The sequence below is a fragment of the Watersipora subatra genome, chromosome 2, assembly GCF_963576615.1.
Source record: "Watersipora subatra chromosome 2, tzWatSuba1.1, whole genome shotgun sequence".
In the NCBI taxonomy this organism is placed as follows: domain Eukaryota; kingdom Metazoa; phylum Bryozoa; class Gymnolaemata; order Cheilostomatida; family Watersiporidae; genus Watersipora; species Watersipora subatra.
Window position 1 is genome coordinate 21,809,661 of NC_088709.1, and position 27,885 is coordinate 21,837,545.

Below are 27,885 nucleotides of genomic sequence, written 5' to 3' on the forward strand. Positions count from 1 at the left end.
AGTTTTTTGTTTAACGGCTACTGCGACGGTTTTTATCGCTTTAGAATATCACTTTATTTCAAGTCATAGAGATAAACTTCAATTTTTAGTAGTTCTTAGACGTCGTTATTCCCATCATCGGCCAAATATTTTTGTTAACGACTTTTCTAAAGGTTTGCAAAAAATCAAACTTTACCAAACATTCGCTTAGCGATGGCCCTCCGAAAGCAAGGAAAAGTGAGCTAACCTTCGAATAAACTTAAACAAAAGTCGGCAAAGTTGATCTTGGTTAAAATGTTCAAAAGAAAAAGATTTTTCTTCTGAGCATTTCAACAGCGATCAAGTTTTGCCACCTTTAATCTGAAAACGTCCTGGCAATCACATCGCCTAAAACAACAAACCGATCTCAAGTGATAGAAAAGTCTCTACACTTTCTGATGAAATTTTTTTTAACTTTACAGTAGAAACCTTTTAATTTGCAACAAGCCATCTATGCATTTGAATTATATATAGTTTGTACATATACATTTATCAACTAACAAATACATGGACTTGTGACAGTTCTCTGATAAATTGAATGCTCTGATAACTCAAACACTTTCATTCAGCCCTTAAAGTTTGAGTTATCCTAGTTTGCCTGTAGTTTTTGCTGTTTTTTCTGCAGATTTTCATCTGCAGCTTTTCCTATCCCTTCACACAATCCTTGATCTTTTCAGGAATGATAATACGATAGTTTTACCAGCCGCCATGTAGCGTGATACTATTTCAGTGAACTCTGTCTGCTCATTGGTAAATCGATAGCTATCGCTACCGGTGGGACTACTCCAACGATAGTTGATCACATCCTTCTAAACTATATATGCCATCCATAGTTCAAATGATTGCAAGTTTCAGTCATGTTCAATTTGGATCAACCAGACAAAACCAAAGCTTATCATTTATTGGACAATACATATTAACCAAACGTAGCACTAACCTTACTGTATACAAATAGTTAATTTAATCATCACTCAATATGCAACAGATATAATCACATAAAAAAGACAATTCACCATACAATGTTTCCAAAGCCAAATCAGAGTATAAGTATGAATTCAAATATATACTGACATGTACGGTCACACGTCTTACAATGAAATGGCTTCTCACAAGAATGAGTCTTCATGTGTCATGCTAGTTGTCAGAGATGAGCAAATGTACTATTGCACATTTTGCATTGTAATGGCTGCCCCTCAGCATAATCTTCCGGTGCATCGTTAGATTAATGCGCTAAAGAAAAGCTATTATTGCATTTTTTACTGCAAAGGCTTCTATCCAGTATGAATCCCAATGTCACTTGTTAGATTACTGGGACGAGCAAAGCCTATACTGCAAAGTTTGCATTAGAATGGCTTCTCTCCAGTATGAGACTGCATGTGTTTTGTTAGACTACGGCGACAAGCAAAGCTCCTACTGCAGATCTTACAATTGAATGGTTTCTCTCCAGTATGAGTCCTCATGTGAGTTGTTAGACCAGTGCTTTGAGTAAAGCTACTACTGCAAATCTTGCATTTGAATGGTTTTTCTCCAGTATGAGTCCTCACATGAGCTTTTAGACTATCGTTTCGAGTAAAGCTATTACTGCAAATCTTGCATCGAAATGGTTTCTCTCCAGTATGAGTTCTCACATGAGCTTTTAGACTAACGTTTCGAGTAAAGCTATTACTGCAAATCTTGCATTGGAATGGCTTCTCTCCAGTATGAGTTCCCATGTGTTTTCTTAGAGTACCGTGACAAGCAAAGCTACTACTGCAGATCTTACATTTGAATGGTTTCTCTCCAGTATGAGTCCTCATGTGAGTTGTTAGACCAGTGCTTCGAGCAAAGCTACTACTGCAAATCTTGCATTTGAATGGTTTTTCTCCAGTGTGAGTCCTCATGTGAACTGTTAGATGACTGCGGTGAGCAAAGCTACCACTGCACATATTACATTGAAAAGGTTTCCTTGCAGTGGGAACTTTTTTCTTTGTCTTTACACCGGTTGTAGATAATAATCTTCTAGTTATAACATTCTGGTTTCTTTGAAAAGATTTCTGTCCCAAATACTTACCTATAATGGTATTATAGGTATTATAGTATTTTCAAAGTATTAGCATGTGACAAAAATGTTACCCTACAGGATGAAATTATTCGTGGAGTCAAACTTCACGAAAATTGATTTTTAATGCATATTCGCGGACAGATTTATTCGTGGATGAACACATTCGTGAATAAATTATTCTGTGAATACAGCTAGCAATAGAGGAAAACCTTCACATGCGTATACCACGTTTTTAGGTTTATATTTAGCTGGGAAATTTATGTCGATCATGCTAAGCTATAAATTTCTGGCTGTGTGCAGAGGTTTTCATGGATATTCATCTATTTGGAGACCTTTTTGTAAACCAACAACTTGTGGTAAATTATGAGTTTTTTCAAATACATTTGTGAAATCATATTGAGATTCACTTTGGTGAAACATGATATTTATTTTTCCATTCCTGTCACTCCTTGTCTTCACGAAAAACCACCGTAGTCTAACCCAACAAGTTGTGACAACCCAGTAACTTTCGACAAGCTTGAATAATTTTGTAACGAAGTGTGATGCATTGGCAACGGGCTTAACTTGAAGCCCCGCGATGATTTTAAAAGAGCTTGGAATTCAGCTACGTATACTAACTCCGCCTAGCAGTTAGATTTTAATTTGAGGCAGTAGTTGTTCTCCCTTGTGTTGAAAATAAAACTAAATTTTGTCAGATTTTAATAATTCGCGGAATTGACTGTAAGTGAATCCTTAAATCTATCGTATAATATCATCATTTAGGGTATTTAAACCTTGTGAGTAAAATAAGATGAACTTTTACAGTTCTCTTAATACATTTTCAATACGTAGATACATTTGAATAATCTCATGTATACAAAAAATCTTAAACAAATTTGCCACAGAAATTATGTATGACTAAAAACTCAATGAGTCTGCTGCAGTTCAAGGTTACAGTTTTCTGAGAATTACTTACATTTTTATCTCTCTCAGATCTGCGTTTAGCGAATGAAACCCTTGAACTTGCCAAGTTCAGAAGTTCTTCATATGCTTATGCTTTACTTTGAAGTATTGTATTTAATTTGACTGACAAACCTCTTTGTGAGCCAATTAAACTAGCAGTATTATCATTATTAGTTCCACACAGAGGCATCAGAGCTTATTAACACCAGTTATCCCTGTTACCTGATTAAATCTCAAACTAACCAGCTGGGTAGAGATTATCAGGATTATCATCGCATCCTGGTTCTGATTTCACCTCTGCAGCTACTAAAACAAAAATGAGAGTACATATATATATATGTATATATATATATATACATATATATATATATATATATATATACAGTTTTAGTATATATATATGTTTTAGTATATATATATACTAAAACAAAAATGAGAGTACATATATATATATATAGTACTTTATTGGCAATAATTTCATTTCACAAATAGAAATGTTTTTCAAATTAGGCCATACAACAATAGTAAAACAAAAAAAACAAAAAAGGGAAAAAAGCAACAGTTAGCCATTAAAATTGAATAAATAGTCTGACAAATAGTGTTTAAAATAGTTTTAAAATGCTTTTCTCTGCTAAGAGAACGGATATTTAGTGGAAGATTGTTAAAGCAGCTGGCAATGACATTTTCAAAATGATTGTTAGTGATTGTATGCAATTTGTTCATATCACGTAAGTTGAAATGAGTTAAGAACCTGTGATACATAGAGAGAATGATAGTTAAATGCCTCATGTACATATATATATTTTTTTAATTTTAATAGTAAGAATAAGATATGATCTCTGCTCTGTCACAAACTGCTTTTGTCTCCCTTTTGTTACCCGCAGGTTGCACATATATATTTAAATACATAGTAGATGAATGCCCTGCTTTGCAGGGGTAATAAAATAATTACCTAATGAATTTGAGTAACTTAAGCTAGTAAAGCTAAGAACTTTCAATTATAAAATCTGTGGCTTACATCTGAAGCCAGCTTGTAAGGTATTTTAAGCATGAGCGGAACCATGCACGCACACACACACACATATATATATTATATATATGGCTGGACGCCCGGCATTGCCCGGGTATTAAATTAGCTTATAAACAATGAGAGATAATGAGAGTTGCCTGTCAAATGCTATTAGCCTGGCACATTGCCAATTGATAATTTGAGTAAGCTTACTAATACGAGCTACAGCTTTTCAATGTTCTCACGACGTTACGCCAGCACTTTGCGTCGTGTCATGACTGAAAGCAGTAGCATATTTGCTCCCAATAGCGACATATATTGCCTAGCGAATCTATAAAACTTGTGTGGCTTAATTAATAAGGTGTCAGACTGGCGAATAGGAGGTCCCGAGACCAAATCTTCTGCGACAGCACTCTATATTCCAAGATTTAAATAGCTATGGCTGGACAATCACAGCGGCATACGAATACACGCATACCAACTTGGAAAAAAAATTTAGTTAGGCTTCTATGAAAAGACGTACAGTGCACCCTCGAGATATGATTACCCTGGTATACGATTTTTTCACCTTACAAAGTCAAACGTTGTGATATCTTCACCTCGCTATACGAATTTTATTTCACCATACGATTTTGAGAAAATTTTCACCCGAGTTAAGATTTGGCGGTCGGTGTGCTCATAACTCACGTCGAAATAAAAAAGACACAGAAATATAGTTTGCCGAAAACATTTTCAGAACATTTAGAAGAGACACGATGATCGACTTCTCTCATGTCAGCATTCCGCGTGGAGAATTTTGTGTAAAATACACAAGCGACAGCAAATATTCATTTGTAGCGTTATTATATACGTATTCTACTATAAACTTTAAAGTCAGCATACATATATAACTACAAGTATATACATTTAATTCGTTAGCTATGGAATCTGAGACCGATACAAACGTTACAAAACGAAGGAAAATGATTTATATGTCAACAAAGTTGGATGTCGTTAATAAGAAGAAGGCACCCGTATTACTAACATTGTCAAGGAATATGATCGCAACCAATCAGCATTTGCAATTATTATTAAAACAAGAACTCCATTAAAGCAAGCATAAGAAAGAGCTTCCGACTGAAGATTTGAATGAGCTAGGTCATGCACGCGATCAGCATTTAAAAGGAGCAACCATTTAGTAAAGGCGAGGATGTAGAAGATACAGAAAACTCCACATTCGCAGAAATATTTTAAGTGTTTAATTTACTGATGTGGACTGGTACATTAAAACAATGCATGTATAATATATATTATTTATCTCTTGTGTGGCATGTTTTTTATATTTTATTTGTTTCTTTTTGATTTTATGTTTTATTTTCTTGTTTAACCATGTCTTTGCAGGTGGGCTTGTTATCTCCTACTTGAATGCAATTCATCGTATGTATGTAACTCATATAACTAGCTACTCAAGATAGTTGACGCATTTACATTACTTTCTGAAACTTGTTAAAGCCCTTTCCTCTAGGGTATAAATACGTACAAATTTTGTACGTATGGTTACATTGATTCTTGTGCACATTTCATACAAGAAAAACTACTGTAGCACCTTCTCTGGATCTTGCTACAAGCTTTAGCTAGCTAGCAGTTTTCTGCATTGCACCAGCATTTTTTTCTTTTAAACCAGAAAAAAAATTGGACAGGATTAGACAACTTTCTTTAGCCTGCTAAAAACTCCATTTTATTACGTATTAAATTAATCTTCAAGTGTACAGCAACATAATTAGCATTGATACGTTGTTGCCTCTTCTCTGCTTTATTCGCTACAATATACCAGTTAAAGTCACGTTACTCCAAAGGTATGTACGTCCTGTATAGCAAATAAAATTTCATTTTTCTTTTCGGTAGCCATTAAATGGTCAGGTGTGTAAGAGGCCACTTTCGATAACTGCATCGCTCGGCCTTTCTTATTGAATTCTGGTTGAAAAAGGTTTTAACCAGACACGCTAAATTTTATAATGAAAGTGAAGACAGAAACTTATGAAGAATAAAATTTCGTGATAACAGTTGAAATTCATTAAGATAGTTCAAAATACATACTAAAACTTGGTTTTAAGGGTGAGTTTGGCAAGCTAAACTTATTTGAAGTGAATTCATCATTTATGTTATGCGTACCTTTTGAAGGTAAGAACTTGTTACCGTACGATCTGCATTTAGTACACAGATTACAATTTAACAGTATTGCAGATTATAATCGTTAGGAGCACTTAATAAAATGCAGCTACTGTAGTTAACTATAGTTACTAAAGTTAACATACTATTTTGTAACAAATTTTCAATATGTACAGCAATTTAATAAAGTTTTGAACGATTTTTACCTTTTTTCATTGTATAATTAAAATGGGTTCTATACCCCGACGTACGATTTTTTCGCCATACGATGCCAGCCTAGGAACGGATTAACATCGTATCTCGAGGGTGCACTGTATTTACCTTCTTCAGGATCTGTATTGACTGACGAATCAGTAGGCTCTACTTTAACCTCAATATCTACAATATAATGTATACTTTGCTACTCATAAATACAGTTATAATTTGGCAGTATACGAGGAAAAGCCTAAAAGTGAATCTTTGCTCGAGACTGATTGGTTAAAACTTCATGATAATAGACTATGCAGTTATGATACACTATGGCTATTGAAGGTTAGGTTATCACAGCCAAAGAAAGACATGGGTATGGAAGACATGAATACATAATACAAAAATCCTTAAACCGCATGAATTACATAATTTTTTATCACATAGTTCAATGCATCAGAGTCTTGGCTTTTGGATGAGCCATTGTTTGACATGATGAGACAGGCATTGGTTGGTGTTTATAGAATTTCCTCAGAACTCTACCGCAGAAATCTTCAATGGTATAGGCTCGAAAAGTGTGATGTCACAATTTTCATGTTCGGAGTTGTGTGCTTTTACCGCTTATTTTATTGCTTACCGCTTATATTTATCAACTACGATAATGACGCTAGTGGCAAACGAAAGTAGGACAACTCCAGCGAACCAATGAAGATGACAAAAGAATCAGTGTTATTAGCTCTCCTTGTACAGACTATTTCTATGATAAATAACTCAGATTCCAAGCACCATACTATGTTTTCCCTGTGATATTATGCACTAGCCCTCTCATTTTATTGTGATGTTGAGGGGCCGACTGAGACTAATTAATTTCAAGCAATGCGTGATCTCGCGAAAGTGCGATTGATATATAGACCTAGGGCCACGCAACTGCAGGTCGCAATTTAATCGGATGTGATTTAATTACCTTTATCGACGACAGCATATTTATTGAAAGGTAATCAATTAACCCAGAACATGTGTTTGTATTGGTCGGGCATTAGCGCCTGATCTCCCGGGCATTGTTAATTATCTAGAATCCTAGTTTATTATTAGCACTCTCTGGGTTTAACAGCACTGATTGTCACAGGAAAGCGCAGCCTCAATGGCAGCGAAAGGGATCGACTATCTAAGGCTAAACAATATTTGTGACATCACATTGTGGGAACCGCAACCAAGTGTTTTTTTATTGCAGAACGAACTTTTGACACCCTGTTTTTCATAGTTCTATTATTCTTTGTGTATTGAATATAGACTCAATAAAAAGCCAAGATTCTGATGTATTGAACTATATAATAAAAAAATTATGTAATTTATGTGCCTAAAAGGCAATCCTTATTTTCGATATAGTTTAACATGACTATCTAACTGACCGGTTGGATAGAGACTGTTAGTCCAGCCATTTGCTTCCGGGTCCGCTTTTAATGGCAAAGCATTGATGATGGACGTTAGACGGAGAGATGAGTTTGTCTGAATGTACAGATAACATAACACTAGATGAAGTAAAATCCATGTTCAGAAAACCCAGTAATTGTGGGGGACTAGTTTTTTATCAATGAAAAAATCATAAATCAAGAGAGGACAATTTAATTTGCAATAAGTCAGATAAAAGCAAAGATGAAAGTAGGGATATTTTATTAAAAATAATGCTGATCAATAGATTGATTTGAGAGTCACTGCTGATTATTGACCTGACTCGACCTGATTAAAAGCTCATTGAACTATATAATGATGAAATAAAATCTCCATGCTTTTGATAAATCTTTATTATACACCTTTACTAATACAGTTACCGAGCTTCCTGGCATGAGCTGACTTCAACTTTCAGCAAGCTATATCTACGATGACAAAAAACATGTTGACCTTTCCCACTACAAGATATTATCCTCGGAATGATATAATTAAAAACCAGTTCTGAATTTGAAAGTAAAATTATAAGGCAGTAGAAACTGTGTCGCAATAACAACAAACAATGTGCACAGTATTACAATAAGGTCATCAAGTATTGCAAGCTGCACAATGGCTCTACTATTAACTGGGTTGATGTAGAATTGCAAGTGTTAAATTGTTGTGGAATTGCAAGACAGTGTTAAAATGTGAATGAAACAAAAAAGAACCTATGAACCGAGTAGAGAGTCAATGGAAAAAGTTATGATCATTGAAGAAAGATTGACTTCCTGTAAGATTGATGACCTGTAAGATCGGGCAAAACACAAAATCTCAGTACAAATATGGCGCGTATGCTAAACGCTGTGAACAGGTGTGCTATAAAGTTACTGCCACAGATAACCATGAACACCATGGCTGCTCCCTCTTTACTGTACACCAGATGATAATAACCAGTTTACAACAGAACATCGCGTGTTGTTACCACTATTTTTATGCACATTTTTACTACACATGCGAATCCGGTGTTGTTAACCATATCTTGAGGATGATCAATAGAGAACTTTCCAGTTGGGCCGGTTATCAGGGTAAGAACATCTACTGAATATTACTAAATTTGGTTTAATATTCTTCAATTCTTGTTTAGTTATTGTTATGTAAACGTTGACGATTATTGTCTTCTCAAGCTGTTGGGTATATAAGTATATAATTGAATAGATAAGTAGCTTCAGTGCTAACCATAAATTCATAATGCTTGAATTTTGTGAGCACATTTCTAGGCCAGTAAGAACTATTTTTCAATACTATTTTTAGCAAGTGAAGTCCGTGAATATTGCCATTTGCCATGCTGACAAGAGCCTTGAATCAGAACAAAAAAGTATGTTGTTTCTACAGTTTTCTTGTAATTCACTACTTTCTATTCAGTGCGTACATTTTAACATAAAATGAATCATTCATGCCTTTATAGTCAGCCCCAAATAATAGCTTACCTAGGTTCAAATTATCTATATTTTATTTATTTTTTAAACAAAAAATTGGTTTACTTTGTGACAGTTTCCTTTAGATTATTCAAACCTAACCTTATGTACCTTTTCAGTCTCATTGATCATAGTAGACTTTGTTCCATTATATCTGTTGGGTTGCTCTTTCACAATAAATATAGCCTGATACATTATTATCAATCTTGGTTACTGGTGTAATGCTCAATTAATTAATTGTATGCCAAGGCCCTAATGTAACAGGATTCAATCGGGTAGTACACATGATCCACGTGTGCTTACTCACGGGTTTGGTGTGTGATCAGTGCATTTGTTATTAGCCAGCAAAACTCAAAGTCTATCGAAATTCCACTGGCCTTCTAGTACAATATGCCTAGTTAGGGACCTTTGATTACTAATTAGCGCGATGAATATCAAATACTATACTAGGTGGCCTTAAAATAAAGCTGGCTTTGAATTAAAAGGCGGCGCTTTAATTTTCAACACTTCTCTTATAGTGGCGTTCAAAGAGATGTGGGCTTCAAATAAAAGGAGGCGCTTGGATAAATTCTCTGTCTTTCCAAGCTTATAGAGCTTGAGTAACAAAGAGCCATACTTATTCACCAGTCACTTTGTTTGCAACAATAGCAGTAGTGCATGAAAGCTTAAACTCATTCGATATGAGACAACTTGTACGCAGAAACCACTTGCACGTGGCTAGCCTGCACTGACTTCCACAACAGTAGCTTGTTTAAAATGACTCAATATTTATCCACTATGCAAAATTTATGACCGATATAATTGTTGTGTATGTTTTTACTAGACCTACATATTTACATAGGCAATGCCAAAAACATAAGACTACCAGGAGTGATATTTCATTACTCCTGGTAGTCATCCTCCTGCAGCATTTAGAGACTAAAGAAAAATAGTTATTTTCTCACTTTTTGATTGTTTCGTAATAAAACTTGTCTAATAATTGCAAAACAGTACATGTAGAGTAAATTTTAAATAGAATTAAAACACGACAATTAACTACATCTTCAAATTTCTGCCGTATACACTGATATAAAACTGCAATTGTGTAGGTCTAATGGGTGCAACAGGTGAAATGCATGGTCGGCAGCTGTTGATTAAGACAGCATGTAAAGAAAGCCAAAAAATACAAATCAAAACTTAACTGTGCTCTGTGTATACCAATGCACTTCCTTATTGAACTCATTTAATTGCGGCAAATATTTTTGCATTACATGTATACACAGAGTCGCCAATGACAAAAACTTTCAATAAGATGTAAATCTATAATAGTCATTCAAAAACCATTCTGGCACTACACACTAACCGAATATATGTAAACTCCCTGACATGCTAGTAAGTAATTGTAGATTACTAGTATTTCTACTTTTTTCCTCAAAAAGAATATTTGTACCGATACTTTTCAGTGTTTCGAAGTGCACGCGCACACCAGATGTTTCATTTTGCTATTGTTGTTGACTCGCTATAATATCATGACCTTAACCAATGTTTTTGTTTTAGTGTGTACGTTACGTTTGCGGTACACAGGTTTTACTATTTGTAAAGCATGTAGCACCTTATGTTTTCAATGCGTGCTTATTGAGCGCCCGATCGCCGTGCAGGAACCTTGGTTGTTAACGCTGTATCGGCATTGAGACGTCGCGCCTCACAGTAAATTGAGAAAACCTGAAAGAGTACGTACACATGTATAATGTTTCCTATTGGAAAAAGTTCGTTTTTCGTTACAACGGTTTGTTAATTGACTCGCTGCTTCTCTTATTTGTTATGGATACTTGTAGACGCTATCACCGAATTGAAAAGCATCGTTAGTAATATTTTCATATCATGTTAACTGATGTTTATTAAACAGACAGTATTATTGTTGCTGTAGTATTATTGCGTTTGGCTAAAGGTAGAATTGAAGAGTTGCGGTTTTATTCGTAGTTTATTGCGTTAACTTGCACCCAGAATGATCCCCGATGTCAAGGTCAAAAACTACGTAACATTACATAAGCAAGGAAAGACAACACTTAGAGTATAGCCAGCCTAGTTCCACTACATCTCCCCTTCTGGGATTAGAAACAAACACCTTAAAGTGTGTACGGCTAAAGATAGGATATACAACAAAAACGATTATCAGTAGGATTTATCTCAGTAAAAAAAAGTACATCATAGGATATATATGTCATAATTATCCGAGGGATGTTTGGTAGTTTTTTACGAGATATGGCGGTGGCTTGCGATCACGTCGCGGTCTACTGTTAATGTTCGGAGACTGAATGTCTTGCCCCTTTTCCGGTATATCCACTGGTCTACACTGTAGCTTAGCTGGTGTGATCACCTGAGTATCTGAGGGGGCTGTCATTGGAACGAGGGCTGATCTATTTCGGCGTACTGTGTTGTCTGCTTCATTAGTTATAGTGTAGGAACGAGGAGCTACTTGTCGTAAGACTACTCCTGTGGCTTTCTGATCCCGGATGTATACCTGTTGACCTGGTTTCATCTCTAGAAGGTCTTTAGCATGATGACGTTTATTGTAATACTCCGCTGCATACATTTGTCTGTCCTTCTCCCGGCTGCAAATCTCTTGTTGATTGGCAAGAGCAGGCATAAGGTGATCCGGAAGGACCGGTATACGTGTTTTGAGGCGTCGGCTCATCAGAAGCTGTGAGGGAGAGGATCCATTTTCCAGAGGGGTTGATCGATAATTCAACAGAGCTGTGGAGAGGTCCCCTGTCTTAACCATTAGGCGTTTCATGGTGCCCACTGCGCGTTCAGCCTCACCGTTAGCTCGTGGATAGCGGGGTGATGAGGTATTGAGTGTAAAATTGTTGTCTCTTGCATATCGCTCAAAACTTTGTGATGCAAACTGAGGACCATTGTCTGATACGATATAGTCTGGGAACCCATGTGTTGCAAAGACTTTGTCTTGGATGGCTACTGTGTTAGCAGAAGTCTGGTTCTTCGTGGTTTCATGAACCTCAATCCAACAACTATAGTAGTCTACAATCAGAAGGTAGACCTTCCCGTCTAATTCAAACAGATCCATCCCGAGTCTCTCCCATGGGCGATCAGGGAAGGAACTGGGTGCCAGTGTCTCTCTTGGGGTAGGCAGAACTTGTTGGCAGATGTTGCATTGACGAACTACCGCTTCTATGTCACCACTCATACCTGGTCACCATATATCTCTCCTTGCTCTCGCTCTACATCTCGCTATGCCCTGATGGCCCTCGTGTACGAGATTGAGCATCTCCAGCTGAAGACCGCCAGGTACCACAAGTCTCCCATCATAGAGCAACACTTCCTTATCTACAGTCAGATGGCCCTGATGATCAAAATAAGGTGTAAGTGATGGATGTTCACTTTTGTAGGCTGGCCAGCCACGTTGACAGAGTTCTATTACCTTCCGCAGGATTGGGTCATCGTTTTGAGCATCCCGTATGTGATTCACAGATGAGTGTTTTGGTATGAACACCTTATTGAAGTATTCCACTTCATCAATGAACTGCACTTCGCTAACAGTGGTCGGCGCTCCATTAGTCCTTGATAGATAGTCTGCTACATGGTGTTTCGACCCTGGAATATAGGTAACTGTGGGAGAATACTTAATCAGACGAAGACGAAATCGAAGAACACGGGCCGGCATATCCGCAAGATTCCTTGAATTGAGCAGCGTGACTAGAGGCTTGTGGTCTACCTCTACAGTGAACATTAGCCCGTATAAGTACTGGTTGAATCGTTCACAGCCCCAGGCTACTGCCAGCGCCTCTTTCTCGATGACTGCATATCTTCCTTCAACCTCTGTTAAGGATCTTGAAGCAAAGCTGACTGGTCGTCGTGTACCATCAGCTTGAATCTGAAACAAGGCCGCTCCTACTCCGCTGTTACACGCATCTGTGGCAAGTACTGTCTCGAGTTTTGGGTCATACGGAGCAACAACTTTGTCAGAAGCCAGTATTCCTTTCAGTCTTGCAAATGCTTCTTGCTGAGCCGTGCCGCAGACCCACTCTCGGTTTTCTCGGAGTAACTGACGAATCGGTGCCGTGAGCTCCGCTAGATTGGGGATGAACTTCATTAGCTGATTCAACATACCGTTTAGGCGTCTGATGTCTGATTGGTTCTGAGGTTCAGGAAATTTTAAAATGGCCTTGGTCTTCTCTGTGTCAGGGTGTATACCCTCCCCATCTATGATATGTCCAAGAAATTTGACAGATGTCTGCCTAAATAGACACTTTTTCCTATTTAGAGTCATGCCTGAGTGAGCGATACGATTAAGAACCTTCCTGAACCGGTCGTGGTGGATTTCCCTAGTAGATTCATGGATCAGAATATCATCCATGTGAATTATTACGCTCTCGATATCACCTAGTAGTTCATTCATATATCGCTGAAAAACCTCTGGTGCGGCTGAAATTCCAAATGGCAGTCTGTTGAATGCATATCTACCAGACGGTGTAAGGAAAGTGGTCAGCAATTGAGAGTGTTTTGTAAGGTTGATTTGATGATACCCAGAATTGGCATCCAGACGAGTAAAAACCTTACTCTGTCCAAGTTTGGCCAGGCTGTCCTCGACACAAGCAGTTGGGTAAATCTCTCGCCTAACTGATTGATTTAGGTGGGACAGATCCACACATATGCGCACGGATCCATCTGGTTTTGGTACCGGCACCATTCCACTACACCATTCCGTGGCCTCCTTTACCGGGGATATAACGCCCATTTTTACCATCTCCCGGAGTTTATTTTTAACCTTCGGTAACAGAGGTTGTGGTTCAGAGCGGGCGGTGTATATACACATAGGTCGGGTATCTTCTTTAAGACTTATTTCGTAAGAGTAGTCCTTGACAAAACCCAGTCCGTTGAAGACTGTAGGGCAGTGGTTCCCAACCTGGGGGGAATTCCCCCCTAGGGGGGAATTTGACATTTTAAAGGGGGGAATTTTAGTTTTTATAATTTCACATTTTACGAACGTGCTTTTAAGCCTTAACAAAATCCTAGATGTGTTTTCTGTTCTCATTCCTCTTCTATTACATGTATATTCTGGCTAGGGTAGTAGACCAAGTACCTTTTACTGTACATTAATTGTAATACAGCCTGCATGTAGGTACTGTAAATGTAATAATCTTTGCCAACAATTTGGAAAAATTCCAATAAGCCAGCTTGACCTTAATTAATGACCTTAGTAACTAAGGTCAAACTAAGGCTTAGTTTGAAATTGTGCTACTCACAGTGCACATGTATTTGACACAAGGACACACTCACTTCTCAACTACTGCATCACATGTAAAAGAAAAAAATCTGTAAGATTCTTTGTACAAGTATAATTACATCTATGCTCACATTATTGTTTCCTATTATCACTCATGTTGTCTTACTTGCTTTTCTGCAAATAAGTCACATAATCATGTATCTATTATAGTAGTAGATTAAATAATAAATATTAATACAGTCTAGATGATTATTATTGTACAAACAGATACTAGGTCATTTATAATAATTTTTAGCCGCCGCTTTATTTTTACAACTATTAATTAGTGCAAGATGTCAAAGGCAAAGAAACGAACCTACACTGAGAGTTACTTAGATTATGGGTTTTCGTATCTTATGAAAAACGGTCGTCGGCCTCCGCAATGTGTGATATGCCTGAAAACTTTCTCAAATGACTCCATGAAACCCTTTCAGTTGTAGCAAAACTCGCAAAAAATTTACCCCACACTAGCTGAGAACGACCGGAATTACTTTTAGTCCAAAAAGCGGCAAGTAAAGAGAAGTCGACTTGATGCAAGTGGAGATCTCTATGCTCATAGTAATGCACTTATTACAGCTTCATACGCTGTTTCCTACCGTATTGCTCAGTGTAAAGAGGCACATACAATAGGAGAGACCTTGATCAAGCCATGTATGTTAGACTGCGCATCAATCGTACTTTGAAAACTAGCTGGGCAAAAATTTCAAGACATCTCACCATCCAACAACACTGTGAAGCAATGCATTGATGATATTGCAGAAAGTATTGAAGAGAAATTAGTTGCTAAGATTAAAGCATCCTTATTTTGAGCCATACAACTTGATGAATCAACTGATGTTGCCAGTCTTTCCCAGCTACTGGTGGATGGTAGATATGTGCATGACACATCCATTGAAGAGGAGTTTCTGTTTTGTCAGCCCTTGCTTCAAACAACTTCACCAAGAGATGTGTTAAAAATAGTTGAAAATTTCTTTGAAAAGGCCAAGGTAGGTTGAGAGAAGTTAATAAGTGTATGCACTGATGGAGCACATGCTATGTTAGGATGTAGATCAGGCTTTGTAAAACAGATCAAGCAGAAGAACCCTGATATAGAAGGAGTTCATTGCTTCATTCACCGTGAAGCGTTGGCATCAAAAACTCTTCCACAAGCGTTGAAATCAAACTTGGATGTGAACATAACAGTTGTGAATTACATCAAAGCATCAGCACTAAATACCAGATTGTTCTCAGCACTATGTTCTGAAAGTGATGTCGTGTTTACAACTTTTTTACTTCATACTGAAGTGAGGTGGTTGTCCAAGGGAAACATGTTGGGCAGGCTCTTTGAGCTACACATGTACGAGGTTATGAAATCTCTTGAAAGTAAAGGCCAGCGTGAACTTTTAGCAGCCATGAAAGCTGATAACTATGTATTTGAGACTGCATACCTAGTTGATACATTTGCCTCGCTAAACAAGTTGCGCTTGAAGTTACAAGAGAGCATTCATCATTTCTTTGCCGTTTATGACAGCATTGATGCTTTCAAAGCTAAGCTGGTACTGTGTCATACACGAACCTGCACTGGGAACACGGTATCCTTTCTCACACTCACTGAATTATTGAGACACAAAACCTGCTCTTGGTAGTTTAGTGGCAACCATTACTTCCATTTACTTACCATTAATTTACCATTACTTACCATTGTTCGATCTCATAGCAGAATTGGAATGCTACTTCTCTGAGCTACCTTCAGAAAAAAAAGATGCTCAACATCACACGAAATCCATTTCAACGCACTGTTGAAGAAATTCTAGAGGAGCTACAATAGGAGTTTGTTGAGTTGGTTAACATTTCTGCACTGAAAGATGATCTCAGTTCAATGTCTATTGACCAGTTTTGGCTCTCAGCGAGAAAAAATTCTCTACTCAGTGCTAAAAAGGCAATAATGATTCTGATGCCATTTAGCTGCACGTAAAAATCCTTCAGCATTGATGAAAATCCTACGCGTAGTAGGATTTTCATCAATGCTGCACTTTAAAAATGAGTAAAGAAATTGACTTGACCTTGAGAGCGACTTGAGATGTGCATTATAAAAGCAAAGCCTGATTTGTGAAAACTTGCACAGAGGCATCAGCAGTCTCGTTAAAACTCATAATCTCACCCCACACCCGTTGAGTGTACCGGAATAACAATAATGTTGACGTGATTTATTACTATATATGCTACTCTTGGTTATTTAACAAATAAATATATGTATATATGCTGCTGACCTACATATATGTACCTGTGTAGCCCTTTCAGTGAATACAATATATAGTAGGCCTATAGGTTCACACTTCACTTTTTCCAGGGGGAATTTGTATTTGAAAATTTTGCAAAGGGGTAAAAGCAAAAAAAAGGTTAGGAACCACTGCTGTAGGGTATTGCTGATATATTGTCTCTATGTCTGTCTCAACCTGGTACACATTGCATGTTAGCAGCCCAAGGTTTTTGCAGGCCTCCCTACTCAGTAGGTTGGTGTTCTGATTAGCTATCACATATATAGTCTCGTTGGTAGATTTTCTGCCATATCTGAAGCATGCTGTAAAAGTTCCTAAGCAATTAATGCTGTGATTTCCAGGACCACGAAGACGAGACCGGGCTTGGTCTAGATTGACCCTCTGAACCATGGGTTCCGTAATTTTCATAACTGAAGCATCTGCACCAGAATCGAGCTTGAATTTTACTGGTGTCTTATCAATTTCTATAGTAGCGGACCATCCTGGATGGTTGTGGACACTATCAATCTTGAGGTCCTCGCAGAACAGAGTTTCTTCGGCAGGGCCATCAGACTCTGTTTCAGCCAAATTGACTCGCTTGGAATAGATCGCTGATCTGCAAGCCTTTCCCCAGTGGCCACCTTTGATGCATTCCTTGCACCTATCTGACCGAGCTGGGCATTGAGACCTTGGATGTGTTGTTCCTCCACAGTAGCCACATGTGCCTGACTTGCCAACACTTGGTTTACTGACATGGGCTGGTTTTTGTCGTCGTGATGACCGGAAGACGGCCTTGACTGGTTTAGTTGGCAAATCAGAGGTGAGTGCTTGAGAACTGATATCTTTCATCGCCCTGGCAGCCAATTCTTGTGATCTGCAGATTTTTACGGCCTCTTCCAGTGTGAGATTATTCCCCAAGGCTATCAGCTTTTTCCTAGTACAGTCTTCGTGGATGCCTAGAACAATCCTGTCGCGGATGAGGTCTGATTCTACATAACCGAATTGGCACTTCTGAGCCTTTTGGCGCAACTCAAGATAAAATGCCTCAAATAACTGTCCTTCAGTCTGTGACGTAAAGTTGAATAAATATTGATCATGATGACATTACGTTCTCCGACACAGTATAAGTGTAAGATTTTAAGAATATCGTCCACTTTACACGAATCTTCCTCATACTGTGGGCTTGTTTCAATGATTTTAACCGCTTCAACGCCTACGCAATGTTTTAGCATAGCCACTTGGTATTCATTTGGCCGTTTGTTTAGCTCGGTTAGTATATAAAACGTTTTACAGCTTGACACAAATGACCTTTAACTTTCCTCCTTGTCTTGCAGTAAGTCAATTGCAGCAGGCTGTTGTATGACAGGTTGATATACAGTTGACATGTTGCAGGTCGACTCAAAGCTCACAAAAACAGTTTGGTCAGTTGCTATATCTTTGGTACTTGAGTTAAATAATTGGCTCTCTGGTTCAACAGAAATCACTGGACATGGGAATCACCAAACCAACTCGCTGCCACCATGTAGTATTGTTGCGTTTGGCTAAAGGTAGAATTGAAGAGTTGCGGTTTTATTCGTAGTTTATTGCGTTAACTTGCGCCCAGAATAATCCCCGATGTCAAGGTCAAAAACTACGTAACATTACATAAGCAAGGAAAGACAACACTTAGAGTATAGCCAGCCTAGTTCCACTACAGTTACGATGACTTTTAATTTAAAAAAACTGTTTGAAATTTAAAAATTTATAGCTAGTTTCATGTACCGGCTTAAACAATAAGTTCAACAGGATTCTGAAAGTAAAGGAGCTCCCTTTATTTTGTATCACAAAACTACTACTTGGATTGTGCTTATTACAATAGTTATTAACTTATTACTTAACAGTAGTAAGTGTAAAACAATACAAAGTATGTGATCAATATTCACAATTTGTTTCAACACACAAAGGCAACAATTGGTAACCAAGTTTTGTAACCCTACAATTTTTGTAACCGTACCGTTTTTCCTTTGAACAAAAAGACTAGGTGAGACTCATTAATAACAGTGGGCATACAACACAACATAGTAAGTGATATATGTTCACTGTGTGTGTCCAAGACAAAGTAAGTCATACTTGTAACAATTGACAGTAGATCTACGACACAGAGTATGTGATATCTGTTCACAATGGATGTGCATGCACAACACAGAGTATGCCATCACCAATTATCATAGACATAGAAAACAATGAATACTTATTATCAGTGGGTATATAAGACAGAGTATATGTAACCTGTTACAACAAGAAACCGGCATAATAGTATAGATTAGAAATGACGACGAGAAATCTGCCAAATGAAATGAAAACATCTACTTCAAGCACCTGTCCTTGTCAATATGGGCTTACAAAAATAATTATCAGATAATTTGTGAGTGAAAAGATGTTGATATCTGTTGCCTCATGAGTTATGCATACCTTGGGGTAGGCCCTACTACTTCTCGCAAGTACTGCACTGGACCATAGATATGCCATTCTATAATATTCACTCTCAAGCTTATGCTTGTTGTATGGCCAGTGGTATACAGCAATCTACAAAAAATCAGCAATCTCAAAAATGTCATTGTGAGGCATACAACATGCACACATTAGAAAACACTGAGCAAAGGCAAACTTGTTGACAGAAATCTTGCCTCTTACAATAAAGAAATAGTAAGGAAAAATCTTTCAAATAGATATATAGTCAAATAGATAGCCTTTTCAGTTTTCTATTGTCACTGCCAGACACAACAACTTCTCAACAAATCTTCATGACAAATTTGTATTAAACAAAATCATTTTCCAGAAATTCAGATACATGTAAAATATCAGACAGGGAACTGTTTTAATAGTTTTACTAACAGCATGATTTTATTATGTATATAATGTATATATAATATACTTTAGTAGTTATGATTATTATCTGTTGTTATTTTTGTTGCTTCTACTACTACTATTACGGGTCTAATGCTTGTACTAATTACTACACACTCACCTACTGTTACTGCTGCTGAGTACTATCTCTTCCTCCTCTCACCCACATTCCCTATTGCAACTATTTTTATTACTATACACAATACGCAGTTATTGTTTTTTGAATTGTTATTCAATAATAATCATTACTATTATAAGATGATGTCGTAATCCTAAAAATCGCAAAAGGTAAAAAGGGTCGTGAGCGAGCAACTCTGCAGGGTAGGCCGGAGAGAGGCATTCATATCCGATAGACAGATAAAAAGATCAGATGACCAAGTCGTTAGATCTAAACTAAGGACTTCTGAGACAGAAATTGACTTAGAAAAGATGATAGATGCCTTTCATCTCGAAATTTATAGAAGTTTTTACCCAATTGACAATCTAACAAATTTATTCGTACTGTTGGCATGATCGTAAAACGTATCTATGTTCGTTACAGGCTGTCAGAATATTGTAGGTATGCGGTCTAACTAGGTAATAGCTGCTAAAATTTCTTTGAGTACTATTTTGCTGTTTTTGCTTATAAAATTTCTCGATAAAGGGTTTGTATTTACAATTTTTGGTTTTCAGGCTGTATTACTGTTTCTCGAGAATATTGTTCCTTACTTATGAGATTTAATTTTACACAGGCTTTTTGTTGGTGACTAGTTAGTTGCACCATAATATTTTATTGTTGCAACTGCAAAAAACTTTAAAAGTCAGCAAAGCAATGTAATTGGTCAGTTTGATCAATAACTGTTAAGCTTAGCCCGCCCGCTCATGCAAGATAAATACTGACACATTTTTTTAGGCAGGACACCTTGTGATTGGCTGTTGAGAGAGAGACATGATACTAATAATAACATAATATTATTGCTATAATAGCATCGTTATTCATTGGGAAAGTATTATTTCTAATCGTTATTAAATGACCTTCCACAAGCATGGAAAAGGTTGCAACAATAATTAGATAGCTAAAAAATTATTGTTCATACAAATAGCCGAGTTTTTCCTGTTGGCTTCAACGAGTTGCATTTTAAAAAGCGTTGGGTTTAGCGCACTGTTGATTTCACTACAGGGCACAAGTGAGTCAGTCTCAAAAATGTATCATGAATATGTGAAACGGTTGGAGTTGTGTCCTTCCCATTCTAGCAAGTTTTTTTCAATAATTAGTATTTTGCGGATTTGATTATTTAGCTTAGTGCCTGTTTTTGGGCTCTCATCAATCAGACTGTCAATTAATATTATTGTTATTATAACTATATTTGTAAACTACTATAATTGTAGGGTAGATCTCATAATTTATTAGATATACAGAACTTACATATGTCTGATCTAACACGGAATACCGGAACAACAAAAATGAGCGTCACCACGTAAACTTTTTACTCACTAAAACATCTGCTGAAGCAGTCCAAAAGCCTTCACCTTTCTAGATCGTATCGTATCAACATCCAGCTGCGGTATCAACATCCAGCTGCAGCACAACCTCCCTCTTTGTTTAAAGCTCTTCTTATCTCCTATTCTTTTTAACATATTTCTCTATTCTCCCTTTCCTTCCATATAGAGGGAAACCTTGAGATACAAATTTAATTCTACCTATATCCCTATTCATGTGCCACCAAAATTGTATCTCAAAGCAACTTTTCCTATTTAAAACAATGTAATGTGTATTAATGTGTTCCAAAGTTATGAAACCACGCCAAGATGCAGTTTGTAATTTGTAAATAAATAAACTAGTCATAACACACATAATCACAAAATAACATACTGATGAATGTCAATAAAATCATTAATAAAATATGTTTTAGTATACGGTACTTACCATAATGACAGGTGTGGCCCGGTCTGGAGTAGGAGGGAGAAGGGGTGGCAGGGAAGATTTCATCTCTTTCATTCACCTAATAGCTAAACAAACACAAATTAAAACATTGCTAAACAGTGCTAAAACATTGTAGAAGGATTGCGGCCATATTCATTTGACAAGTTGATAATACGAGCACCATGCTCATTCTTCGCTATAATTTTATGCGCATCTTCCATCGATCATTATTTTAGGTTTTGTTCTGTTCAGCACCTCTGTCTTTAGCCTTGAGACCGTAGTTGATAACAAACTAAGAGTATATAAACAAAACACAATGAATAAGCAAACAGGCGTGTCCAGAGCGGCGGCGACAACCAAACAGGCTGAGCAAACGCACTGCTCCCTAACGGCACTCACAGCAATCATCAATTTGTATCTAAAATTTTCCGTCGTATGTCGGAACAAAATTGTTAGACATTTTTATGTTGTATTTCAAATAAATCGTATGTCTGAAATATTGCATCTCAAGGTACCACTGTATATATTGTTTTGTGTAACTCAACATGGTTATTTGAGACAATATTAAGTTTTAGTAGGCAAAAACAATCCAGTTCTTGAGATTTTATCAATATTCTAGAGCTTTGAGGTCAAATATCATTTTAGTAGAAATTGTAGTATGAAAATTTTCGAGATCACAGACAATGTATTTCACTAGCGATAACATTTATTATGACCTATATTCAAAATTTCATGCTGATGATTGGCTAAACAAGAGATTGCGTATTCATTGCTCACGACTCTTTTCATATACGCTCACTATAATATATACACGTATATACATATCTGCTCACTATAAATCACCTACAGTACTTGAATCTGAGCGCTTTTAAAAATGATCTCATTCAATTGCTTATATTTCTGGACAGGGCTAGTCTTCAAAGAAAAAAATGACATAAGATTCTAGCTAATGTTTAAGCCTAATATTGGTCTTAATTTCATTCCAATGACTTCAATGGTGCAATCACATCTTTAACAGAAATTTGATTGATGGCTGTTTTCCTTTATCATAAAAGCATACACGTCACTCCTTTGTTCAAAGAAGGAGACACAAGCACCCATCAAATTTCTTCCCTATCTCAGTACTTCCTATTTTATCTAAAGTTTTTGAATAGCACTATAATATCAACATCTACTCTCATTTGTTCAAAAATAATATTTTAAATCTTCATCAATGTGGTTTCAGAAAAAGTTGCTCATGCGCAGATGCTGTTCTAAACTGATCTTAGACTGTTTAGATCTTAAAACAAAGGATGAAAATGTTTCCTTAATACTTTTGGATTTCAGCAAAGCTTTTGAATGTGTCAGTCACAAAGTTTGATTTAATAAACTAAAATGTTCTGCTTTTAGAAGTAAATCCCTGAAAGCATTCCAATTCAAGCATCCCTGCAAGCATTCCAATGCAAGCATCCCTGCAAGCATTCCAATTCAAGCATCCCTGCAAGTATTCCAATGCAAGCATCCCTGCAAGCATCCCTGCAAGTATTCCAATGCAGGCATCCCTGCAAGTATTCCAATGTAAGCATCCCTGCAAGCATTCCAATTCAAGCATCCCTGCAAGCATTCCAATGCAAGCATCTCTGCAGGCATTCTAATGCAAGCATCCCTGCAAGTATTCCAATGCAAGCATCCTTCCAAGCGCTCCAATGCAAGATTTCCTGCAAGCATTCCAACTCAAGCATCCCTGCAAGCATTCCAATTCAAGCTTCCCTGCAAGCATTCCAATTCAAACATCCCTGCAAGCATTCCAACTCAAGCATCCCTGCAAGCATTCCAATTCAAGCTTCCCTGCAAGCATTCCAATGCAAGCATCCCTGCAAGCATTCCAATGCAAGCATCCCTGCAAGTATTGCAATGCAAGCATCCCTGCAAGCGTTCCAATTCAAGCATCCCTGCAAGTATTCCAATGCAAGCAATCTAATGCAAGCATCCCTGCAAGTATTCCAATGCAAGCATTCCAATTCAAGCATCCCTGCAAGCATTCCAATGCAAGCATCCCTGCAAGCATTCCAATGCAAGCATCCCTGCAAGCATTCCAATGCAAGTATCCCTGCAAGCATTCCAATGCAAGCATCCCTGCAAGTATTCCAATGCAAGCATCCCTGCAAGTATTCCAATTCAAGCTTCCCTGCAAGCATTCCAATTCAAGTATCCCTGCAAGTATTCTAAAATCAGTCCCAAAGTTTTATTTAATAAACTAAAATGTTCTGCTTTTAGAAGTAAATCCCTGCAAGCATTTTAATGTTATAAAAAGCTTCACAAGGTTGTCTTCAATGACAAAGAATCTTTGATGCAAGAAATAAATGTTGGTGTTCCATAGGGGTTTCGTATTGCTCCAGCATTCCTTTTAACAAATATAACTGATTTTTTCTGATTTATTCCCAGAAACTTTGCATATGCTAAAAATACTGTCTTTGTGAGCCATAACAAAGATTTGCAGGTTCTTGATAGGAACCAGAATCTCACCGTGTAAGTTATCAGCAAATGGCATAAAATCACATGACAATCATTTTACAAAAATCACATTTTCTTTTTGAAATCACTAATGAGGACCTTCAAAATAGCTTTACTCTCAAGTTTAAAAACCAATCTATCACTTGTAGGTGTATAACAAAATGGCTAGCTATTGCTTCCATAGATATAATCACTTGGAGTAATCATGTTGACACTATTTGTAATAACGTCACTGAGTCAACTCAAAATCTGCCATAGCTTTTTGTCATCCCTACCTCTCGCCATACCTTTATGGTATACACATACATAATAATTTAGCTCCAAGATATGTCACTAACGATTTATTTTTGTTGCAAAAAAGAGCATTCCAACTAATTGCGAATCTACATCCTGCTCCAGCATACCTTATTCCAATGAATAATCTTTTCAAATTTCTGCATCTTCTTAAGCTTATGTTAAATGCTACTATGCTTAATCTTTATTCTACACCAATTAAAGGTTTTAAGATATTTTATGGTTTGTATCCTCGGTCTCTAAAGGACAATTACAGGTTTTAAGATATTTTATGGTTTGTATTTTCGGTCTGTAAAGGACAATTACAGGTTTTCAATTCATTTCAACATTTGTAATGTAACAAAATGTATACAGCATCAAACAATTATTTTGAAAATATCATTGCTAGCTGTTTTAACAACCTTCCACATCATAACCATATTCTTAGCAGACAAAACTATTTTAAACACTATATGTCCTACTATTTATTTGATTCTAGTGACTAACTGTTGGCCTTTTTATATTTTTCGTCTTATGATTGTTGTATGGAGTGATTCAAAACATTTCAGTCTGAAATGAAATTATTGCCAATAATTTAATATAAGTATGGTATATTTCAGTTATAGCAGTTAAACTTTAACAATAAAAATTCTGCTTTGCAAAGGATTTGATCATGGAACTACCCGGTCTGAAGATCAGTGAGCTAAACCACAACACAACAATCATTCAACTAAATTAAGTGATGAATGATTGTGATGACATTCATTACACCGGTTAAAAATACTTGAAGTGGTTTGGGGTTATTAACTAGTACAGTTGCTAGTTACATGTAACATAACAATTATTAAGGTGGTTTTAAACAACGCTATTGATTTAGTAAAGATTTAGACTCATAGCTTAGTAGGTAAGTCACTCCAATTCATTGGTATTTATTTTATTACCCGTGCAATGCTGAGTATTCACCTAGTATAATTATAATTTATACAAATCATTTAAAGGTTGACTTGCAACAAAATTCACATTACAGTTATTTGGTATCATAAGATTCACCATGTCTTACTCTTCTGTGTTGTAGGTGCAGAATATATGGAAATCTGATTACAAGCTCTTAAAAGCTCAAAAACAAACAGTTAATCGCAGCCACACGAGACCGCCGTAGTTTGGATTCGCTTTCCAAAACGTCTCAAATGGGATGCAGTTGTTACAGGATGGTTTCTGTTTACACTTTCATGCAACCTCATTCGTCGAAATATTTTCACAAATATACTTCACGCATTCAATAAAACCATGTCTATTGTTTTTAGGCGTCTATTTTATCGTCATTGTAATGCTGTCACTTTTAGCACTGATATCTTATAACTTACCGTAAAAAATCGTTAAACTTTTTAACCTTACCTCGAAGGAGTATATATCATTGTCTGATAATCATGACGAGCCTGTTGGGGACCTGTGATAATCAAAAAGAGCTGCAAAAATTATTTGCGAAGTATTGGGTCACGTGATCAGATTACGACTTGACGATTGAATTATGCTGAAAGAAAACTGTAAAGTAGCGAGCATCTATATTTGATACGGGGTTTTCGGTAAAACCCAAAGTGATTGTCATAAACTAGTGCTACGAAAAGTTTTACATTAAGCTTTTTATTGGCTTTTTAATTCAGGTGAGAACATACGTGACAAGACAAAAACCAAACTGCAATGACTACGTCAGATAAATAAACAGATTCCAATCTACGGCGGCTTTTTTCATTTTTGAGCTTTTAAGAGCTGGTAATCACACTTCCACGTATTTGACACCTACAACACAACAGAGTAAGACATGGTGAATCTTTTGATACCAAATAACGGTAATGTGAATTTTGTTGCAAGTCAATCTTTAATTAACATGCAATATGCAGCAGATTTGACTACACAACAAAATGGCAATTTTGCTCAAGACTTGTACAACAGCAACTCGGAGTATGTGTGTGCATCTCAAACTGTACCGACATGTACAGTCAGACGTATTACAATAAAATGGTTTCTTTCAAGTATGGGTCTTCATGTGTTTGGTTAGATGACAGCGTTGAGCTGAGCTACTGTTGCAAACCTTGCAATGAAATAAATTTTCTTTCCAATTTGAGTCCTCATGTGCCTTATTAAGGCGTGGTCACACGAGCACCGAACCGAACTAAATGACGCAAAACAACGTCGCTCTCAGCTGTAAAAAGTTCGACCGAAGACATTTCTGGCCGAAACGAACCATTTTGGTATTACTCGAAATTTCGTAGCCGAACCCTTGCTCTTATTGGCTGGTTAAAATTTTAGAATTCTAGCGAGCATGCATCACATTTCTCCTTACGTGCGAGTGAGCAAAGTTAAAAAAGAAATGGGACGATACTTTTATTTCGTTAAATAAACAACATGAAGCAATTTACGACAAGGTTTACCCGGACTTGTGATTGTGCTGCATAAATGTAAGATGTTGCACTTAAGTTTTGCATAAATGTAAGAGAATGGTTGTGATTTTCTTTCGTGTAGAATATAAGTAATGCGTCATATTCATCCTGATGAAGTATCGTTGACTGATTTATTTTTGTAAAACCACAGTAATGTGATAAAGACTGTTTTTGTTTGTTATGTACTCAGCATAGAAAAACATTCATATGTTAATAAAAAAAATATAATTATGTTGATGGGATGGGTTGGCAAAATCTTTGTATCGAGTGATTTACTTTGAGCAGCTGAACAATCTTCTGATAAATCTGCTGTGTAATTATAATTGTTCCTCAAAGTTTTTTGTTTACAATAGAAATATTTAACTCAAATACATAACAACTACTAATAAAACCGTGTCCTGTCTCTGTACGTATGGTATCTAGGAAGCGAAGTGACTTCGGATGCCGTGTGACATGTGCCACGAACCGAACCAGTCTCCGAACCAACTCTACGTCGGTTCGGTGCTCGTGTGATTTTAAAAGAGCTTGGAATTCAGCTATGTATACTAACTCCGTCTAGCAGTTAGATTTTAATTTGAGGCAGTAGTTGTTCTCCCTTGTGTTGAAAATAAAACTAGATATTGTCAGATTTTAATAATTCGCGGAATTGACTGGAATCGAATTTGAGGAATCGAATAATATCATCCGGTAGGGTATTTAAACCTTGTGAGTAAAATGAGATGAACTTTTAGAGTTCTCTTAATACACTTTCAATACGTAGATACATTTGAATAATCTCATGTATACAAAAAATCTTAAACAAATTTGCCACAGAAATTATATATGACTAAAATTCAGTGAGCCTGCTGCAGTCCAAGGTTACAGTTTTCTGAAAATGACTCACATTTTTAGCTCTCTCAGATCTGCATTTGGTGAATGAAATCCTTGAACTTGTTAAGTTCAGAAGTTCTTCATATGCTTATGCTTTACTTTGAAGTATTGTATTTAACTTGACTAGCAAACCTTTTTGTAGGCCAATTAAACTGGCTGAATTATCATTATCAGTTCCACACAGAGGCATCAGAGCTTATCAACACCAGTTATCACTTATTATCTGAGTAAATCTCAAACTAACCAGTTGGGTAGAGATTATCAGGACCATCATCAGA

General features: G+C 36.7%; 2 protein-coding genes across 4 annotated transcripts; both read right to left on the minus strand.

The window, feature by feature from the left end:
- Nucleotides 1–928: 928 nt before the first annotated feature.
- Nucleotides 929–27,885, minus strand: LOC137387307 (zinc finger protein 846-like). 3 transcript variants are annotated; one of them, XM_068073684.1, is made up of 5 exons: nt 10,587–10,719; nt 7,754–7,850; nt 6,480–6,536; nt 3,245–3,307; nt 929–2,068 (listed from the first exon to the last, which is right to left on the minus strand). In XM_068073684.1, exon 5 carries the CDS (start codon nt 1,941–1,943, stop codon nt 1,362–1,364), a length of 582 nt encoding a protein of 193 aa, XP_067929785.1. In that variant the 5' UTR covers nt 1,944–2,068; nt 3,245–3,307; nt 6,480–6,536; nt 7,754–7,850; nt 10,587–10,719; the 3' UTR covers nt 929–1,361. The 3 variants fall into 3 exon arrangements, with proteins under 3 accessions (XP_067929785.1, XP_067929786.1, XP_067929787.1); XM_068073685.1 differs by having other exon boundaries at nt 3,224–3,307; XM_068073686.1 differs by lacking the exons at nt 3,245–3,307; nt 6,480–6,536; nt 7,754–7,850; nt 10,587–10,719 and adding an exon at nt 27,852–27,885.
- On the minus strand, nt 16,817–21,599 carry LOC137388057 (uncharacterized). Its single transcript, XM_068074574.1, has 3 exons — nt 21,537–21,599; nt 19,196–19,309; nt 16,817–17,809 (listed from the first exon to the last, which is right to left on the minus strand). The coding sequence occupies exons 1-3, from the start codon at nt 21,597–21,599 to the stop codon at nt 16,817–16,819; spliced, it is 1,170 nt and encodes a 389-aa protein (XP_067930675.1).